This window comes from Triturus cristatus, chromosome 7 (assembly GCF_964204655.1).
Source record: "Triturus cristatus chromosome 7, aTriCri1.1, whole genome shotgun sequence".
Taxonomy (NCBI): Eukaryota; Metazoa; Chordata; class Amphibia; order Caudata; family Salamandridae; genus Triturus; species Triturus cristatus.
Genome location: NC_140590.1, coordinates 1,778,251,296 through 1,778,258,546, shown reverse-complemented (window position 1 = coordinate 1,778,258,546; position 7,251 = coordinate 1,778,251,296). Strand labels below are relative to the sequence as shown.

Below are 7,251 nucleotides of genomic sequence, written 5' to 3'. Positions count from 1 at the left end.
AAGGCGTCTGTAAAAGGGATCCTTACGGACAACGGACGTGAGGTCCAAATTACGGACCGTCTGTGAAATTTATGGACAGTTGGTCACCCTAGTAGTGTGCTAGAGGAAGAGCTTGGGAAGAACCAGGAGACAAGGCCTGGCCATTGCAGCCGCCGAAGCCTCGTGTGATCTTTACCAGGTGGAATTACCGGCCAATAAAATCGGATCCAGCGGTCCGGAAAACTACAGAAAACCACACAGGGCGTAACTGCTGCTCTAAAGAGCCGTGTAACTTAAAACTGTACTTTTATGTTTAAAAGAGAAAAAATAGCATAGAAAAGATAAGTCCTAGCACGCCCACATAAGTGAATATCAAGGCACATCTACTCCAGCTGCGCCGCATTGCTGCCCTTCGTCTATTCGGATCCTATTACAGGTTGATGGACAGGTCCTTGGCCTGTGTCCAGCGCACTTCAATATCGTGGGCGTGGTCTTGGAAATACCACGTGGCCCCTGTTCTGGAAGGAGGTTGGGCTGAAGCCTCGTGGCGGCTCCTCCTGGGAGTGCTGCGGGGCGGTGAGGCCGGGCGGGGGAGGGGCAGGGTGGAGGGTAGTAAACTCCGGCTTACGGCTGAACGGAGTTAAGTACATAAATAAAACGAATTACATTGCTCGCGCTGCAACTCCGTCCAGCCGTGAGCCGTAGTTTACTGTCCTTCACTTGGCCCCTCCCCCGCCCATCGCCCTGCAGCACTCCCACGAGGAGTCGCCGCTGCAGTCTCACCTACCTTTGCCACTCCACCAACTTCACCCAAGAGAAGAGAGTCCAGAGAGCGCTCAGTGACACCCAAATAACACCAGGTCTTTAGTGAGGATGGCCAAGGGCATGTCCATCGAGGAGATGGTGCTGAAGCTTACCTGCACCAGGTGTGTGGGAATCGAGATCACCAACGTCACCAAGTCTCTCGCCCTGAAAGGCGCCAGGTGAGCTACACGTGGCCACCAGCGGAACCTCTGTTCCTTGAGACCCAACCTTCCTCTGATCCCTTAACGTTTGCTGCAAAGCATGTTATTTTACTGGGCTTTTACACTGTGCTCTATACCAGGAGTTTGCTATCAATGTACAGTAGTTGATACAGTGAAAACAAGCATTGACAAAGCCAATAGGTCTGGCAGATAATCATAAGTGCTGACATTTACATTCAAACACTGACTCTTCGCTATGTGCATGCTCTCAATCGCTCCTCATCCATGCTATAGGTCACACGTCCTTGAACTCAAGTCTCCATTCATTGACTTCTGTTTACATTCTTCCAGTAGCCAACATGTTAACCAATCAAGAGGTACGTTTAATTATAAGTGAGCTGTTGGTTTTGCCAGTGCTTGTTTGGAATGTGACAAAGACCTCCACCACCGTAGCCCAGGTGAAGATATTTAACAGTGTCATCTAGATCACAATACTGAAGACCGTGTGAGCACTTTTAATATTTGTATGTTTGTACATTTCGCAGTATTAAATGGAGATGCACTTCAAAGGAAAGTATATGAAAACCCAGATTTCCTTTTGTTTGCATGTTTTAGTTGCATGTGTTTCTTTTCGCTGTAGTTGATTTTAACAATACTATGCATGCAACAGAATTGGTCCTTCAACCTGAGCAATGAAAAAAACTGTAAAATAATTTGCTCTCAGGAGAGCATTGATGATTTTCTTTGCAAACTAATGTATTCAGTTATGTCTAAAAAATTATCAGGAACTTACAGATAAAGGAAGAACACTACAGAAATCTAAATGTGTAGAAATGTATACCATCGTTCATTGAATAATTTAATGGCCTGAGCCCCAACTTAACATAATATTCTCTCACAATTGTTGCGTAAACTTTTAACATTTGCGCGCGACCAGAAACATTGCAGTGGGCTGTGGGCCATTTTGTCTAAGAAAGTGAAAAAAGACTATCCTATGCTCGGTACAGACCTGGGCAGCCTCTTTACTTAAACCACTGGGAGGGCGCTGGTCTCACCATACAAGCGTCTGACGCTGATTGAAAGACATTCAGGTCCCTGGAACTCTCTGAAGCAGAGGTCCAAGTGGACCGGATCTTCCCACACTTTTTAAATTTACAAAAAGAGTTCATATAGAGCTTGTTAAAAAAGCAACCGTTCATGCACGGTTAATGACACCTGGAGTGCCCCCAGCTGAAAGGCTGGAAGGGAAGGAGGGTGTCTGCTGTGTTGTGAAGGGAGGTGGGGGGGCGGTAGACTGCTAAGGAAGAAACAAGCCCTCTCTGTCTCCAGGGTGCCTGACCCCTGGAATCCGAATGTGTGCAGCTGGTTAATCAGTAAATCTCAAAAGAGCCAGTTTGGCTTTAGCCGAAGGAGTCATTTCAAGCTTCAAGGTGACACAGTCAGATTCAGAGTTTGGCAAAGAAGGTACTCCGTCACAATCTCAGAGGAGTACCCTCTCCGCCAAACTGACGGTCCCCCCGCCTCATTTCGAGTCGGGAGGACCTACAGAATGTCAGCAATGGAGACCACTCTATCCCTGTCACAGACAAACTCCTCCCACGTAGGTTTGGCCATTGGACGCCCGCCTCATTCAGAGAAGTCAGTCAAATGGCCAGTTTCTATTTTCACATACAACCATCAACAAGCATTGGCATAGCCAATAGGTCTCACCTTTGGGACCTTATAAGGGCTTGGTTATCCAGCACAATATCCTTGGTGCAACAACATCAACTGTTGCATGGCTAAACACATATAATGCCCCAAAGGCGAGACCTATTGACCATGCCAATGCTTATTCCTCTTTGCAGTATATGTCCCTGTGCACCTTCCGGATTTTGTTCTTTTGCCCCCCCCCCCTTTCTCCCATTCCTCATTTATTTTAAATATAAAATGGGTTTCTATTATTTTCAAGTATTCCCCCCTCCCACCCCTAAGGCCCACATTATGAGTTAGCCAGTAAAGTGGGGTGGTAACACCAGGCCTGATTACAGCCGGGATCAGCATCGATTTACCAGTTATTTCGAGATTTTGTATGAGAATGGGGAATAACATATGGGTCATGAAATTACCAGACCCTTAACAACAAGAGACTCACGAATTTAGGGCTCTTCTCACTCAAATTTCCACCTGCTGAGATGGATATGGAGCGTTTTGTTTTCTACATGTAGATTTCAGCAATTATTGTAATAATAATTCCCTAATAAAGCAGGAGCATGACTCCGCAAAACTCTGAATGGGGATCCAAATGTTTATCGACAAGACTCTTGGCTTCCATAATTTTGTATTGTCATGATAGTAAAATTTTCAAGTCACTGTGGGCACAAAGACGACAGATTAAACAAAATTCGAAAGTGCTTAGATCTCATCGGACAACTTTACACACGGTACGTTAATGATAATGAAGGTAGAGGTTTTTAAAGTCAGTGTAATTTTATGTGATCAAAAAGCACAAGACTACCGCAAAGATGGAGAGACTAAAAATGTGTTTTTTTAGGCGGCTGATTGATGATACTTTATTTCCCTAGAGACCTGGAAGAACATACACTTGAAAGGGTACTGAAAGCGTATGAAGCTCATGAAAATCACATTCTAGGGAAAAGTCGCCCACAAACCATGTAGTCCTGGAATGCTGACAAATTCTTCACAGGTCAGATTACCAACAAATTTATTGTGAGAAGTTGGCCTGGCATATGCTGTCCACTAGTTATAGGGGACACCTTGCACCAATCCAATTCGACTCTTAAGGTGATAGGTTAAAACTCAACCTTTAAAGAAAGCTATCCTAGTGGTAGCTGTGGAGAGCAGCCTTTAGGCTAAGTCTTGAAGGAGTGTTAAGCTTATTGTTTTACCATAGATAACCTCTTGAATGACCAAATGAAAGAGTAGTCCACACAGGTATATATTCAAGATATATGTATTTATTATAAGAACAAAGCCCACTAGTCTCTTATGGGGCTGGAGGTAAAGATACAATTCAATAAAGCATTTATAATAGCAATAAATAGCACTGGAATCACAGGGCCCCAGGGGGGGACCAAACCATATATTAAAGTGGTATATGAACCACGACAGTTCTGCAGACAGTGCCTAGGGCACTTAGGATCGCTGGCCCCTTACGAAACCACCCAAGGTAGTGAGAAAGGGGACCCACGGGAAGCGTGTGCAGTGTTTAAACTGTAGTCGGGATCCCTATTCAACCCTATGGGAAATGTCGCGGTTGGAAATTACAAGAATCTGGACACTTCTAGCAGGAGTTCAAGTTCAGGAGTTTAGAGTTAAGCTCTTGGAGGGCCCACACCCACGATATTACCGAGGTACCACTGTTACCTGCCCCAGGGAAGCCGGGTGCATAGGTCGTTTTTGGTGTCGGGTCGATGTCTCGTTTTCAATGGAAAAACGTGAAGAACTGCTACTGGCGTGAAGCGTCGTCGATGTCGTGCAGATTGAAGATGTAGATCTTGAAGGAAAGGACCTGAAAGCAGAGGGGACAGAGTCTGGGTCACTAGCCAGTGACCAGGGGCCTTAGGAGAAAGAGCCCTTCAATGTAGGGTGTTTTCAGGTTGAAGACGGGTAGCTTGGATCAGCAGCCACGGGGTCCAGGAGGCTTCAAGGAAGGCCAGCTGCTGGAGGGCGACTGTCCCACAAAGGATGAAGGCCACTGCAGTGTTAGTGTCTGGATTGGGTCCACTAAGCCTTGGCAACTGCAACCCACGCAAGGATCAAGAAACGGCTACGGTGCAGACCCACGAGGTCTGAGCAAGATCTCCAGCAAGGAGACTGTAGAGCAGGCCTGGAGCAACCAGGGGAGCTCTTGGAAGTGAAGATTGACCTCCGCTAGGGCCCACCAGTTGAGAGACAAGGGACCACAGGAGGCGGCAATTTGGAGTGCGTAAAGATGAGCCCACGGGTCCCCGGAGCGGGCTGGAGCGTTGTCCTTTGGCACAGGTGATGCTGAGAGGTTGGCTCAATGATGGGCCAAAGCACAACTTCCCCACTTATCGGGTTCGTGTGCTGTGCAAGAGGTGGCCGGTGTCCTGGGGTATTGGGTATCTCGGCACCCACGGGGTCCACGGTGCTGAGCTTTGCTGTGCACACTCACTGGCCTCTGGGATGCTTTGGAATCCACCTCAGGGTAGGCAGAAGTCTTCGTTGTCCTGCCAAGCAGGGGGATAACTCCTTTACCCCAAGGGAGATTTCTTCATTCAGCAGAGCGGCAGCTCGTCGAAGGTTTAAGTCTTTGAAGCAAAGTTCTCGTCCAAGATTAATCTGAGGCTCTGGGGACCCTGCACCCACCTTTATCCAGGGATTAGGGGAGTGTCTGAATCAGAGCCCACCAATGGGAGTTCAGGCGGGAAAGGGTGGCTACACCCTCTCCCCTTTGTGTGTTTCCCGCCGGGGCAGGGGACAGGATACCCCTGAACCGGTCTGAGACGGTGTATGCAGAAGTAGGCACTGGAGAAGCCTACGTGCAAGTTTGAAAGACATCCTAAGGTGCACCCACCCAGTTCCAATTCACATAGTCTGTCTGGGGAGGTGGGAACACCTCCCTGCAACAAGATCCCTATTGTCCAGCTGCCGTGGCTGGAGTTCTGCCCAGCAACAGGCAGCCAGAATCCTGTGGGTGGCGGGTAGCATCCATTTTGTACTACGTGGGCTCTTTTAAATTGGTGTCTAAAATCTGCCGCTTTTACCATATCACCTCTCTAGCAGGGGGGAATCATGCCCTCACTCCCATGGCTGGATTGGGGGTATGATTCCACGATGTTTGACACCAAACATGACATGGTTCTGTGCAGCCACTCTCGTTATCACGCTATCGCGATTACTTATAATGCGGTTAAGAGTATATGGTATGGCTGCACTACAAACAACCTCGCAATAGATTTAACAAAAGTTGCAGGGGGGCCCTACTCGGGTAGGGGTTCCCCTCACTCATATCTCAGCACCCTGTCTTGTAGGATTAGCAAGGCCTGCCTTAGGGGTGACCTTGAGGATATATGTGTTGTATTTAAATGGGATACAGGATACCTATATCCCTGTAAGGGGTGCAAGCACCACCTTACCCAGACTACAGTAGTGGTCTGGCGGTGTCAGTTTGTATTGCTGTAAATTGAAACAACGATGTGATTAAGCATTTACCGAAGACATGAATTCTCCTTCCTTAGAATATGTGTCTTTCGTTATGTTGACTAAAGTTTGGACTCCATTTTGTATTGTCATGTCTCCACGTGCTCAACACGAGAAGAGTCCTACCCTCATGTTAGTTACTCTTGTAATCTGCCTAGTAACAGTCTATAAATAGCTCCTTTGTCCATCTAGCGCATGCCCAGACTTGACCACATCTGTTATCAGTTAGTCCTTGCTTGACCATGTTTTCGCGGGCTCAGGGAGTGTGTTGGCTCCGCCCATATATTGATTCTGTATCAAAGATGACCATAAAAGGTAACATTCTTTGCCTCATGTTGTCTCTACCCACTTATGAGCCCCTCTGTTGTGTATAAAAGGGGACCGTGTATGCAAGTTCTGTGTGCTACTCTATGCAATACTGAAGGGTGTTGTATGGATTGTAGGACCACCCTTAAGGGTTAATAAACGTTGTTTTTGTACTTTGCAGTTTCCGTGCCAACTTCCTTATAGATTCCATTGCAGGAGAGCGAACCCTTGTGTCCTGCGGGCCTAGCTGGGGCCTATATTCATCAATTGGCGCCCGTCACGTGGGGCTCATCGGCGACTCGGATGCTCGAAGGACTGGTCGCGACGAAGGTGAGGAATTTGGCCGGGGATGTGATCACTGCCAGGGGCATTTTAGTCCTGGCATCCCGAGGTTTTCTTCCTTCCCTTCCGAGCTGACCATCTGGGTGGCGCCGGTCCTCGACTGAGACCTCTTCTGTCGGTCCTGCCGTGACAGCCGTTTGGGCGAATTTTGGAGCTTGGCAGTTGGAATCTGGACACTCTTGATTGGTAAGAACCGTTGTACGGTGCTTGCTCCGAGTTTTTGAAGCCTGGATTGGCTATTTGAGTTTGATTTGTGATGACCGGTCATGTCTTGTATTGGTTATTGTGAGAATATATGCGTTGCAACACATATAGGCAGGTAATGTGGAGATATTTCTCCGGAGCTGTGTAACTTTGAACGGCGCAACGTTTAAGTGCCATTTTTGATAATACTGCACATTTTGCATTATTTTTGAGCATGCCTGCTTTTAGCGCACTCCGTAAGTGGTGTTGCTGCTTTGGACACCGGTTAAACCTCGAGGAATCTGCTCCA

General features: G+C 47.5%; 1 protein-coding gene across 1 annotated transcript in view; it reads left to right on the top strand.

The window, feature by feature from the left end:
- Positions 1–635: 635 nt before the first annotated feature.
- Positions 636–7,251, top strand: part of LOC146813087 (DELTA-thalatoxin-Avl1a-like) — a 28,736-nt gene continuing 22,120 nt past the window's right edge. Inside the window, exon 1 of the mRNA XM_085614701.1 lies at positions 636–962. Within this exon, the coding sequence (XP_085470827.1) occupies positions 853–962 (110 nt within the window). The 5' untranslated portion in view covers positions 636–852. The remainder of the gene's footprint in view (positions 963–7,251) is intronic.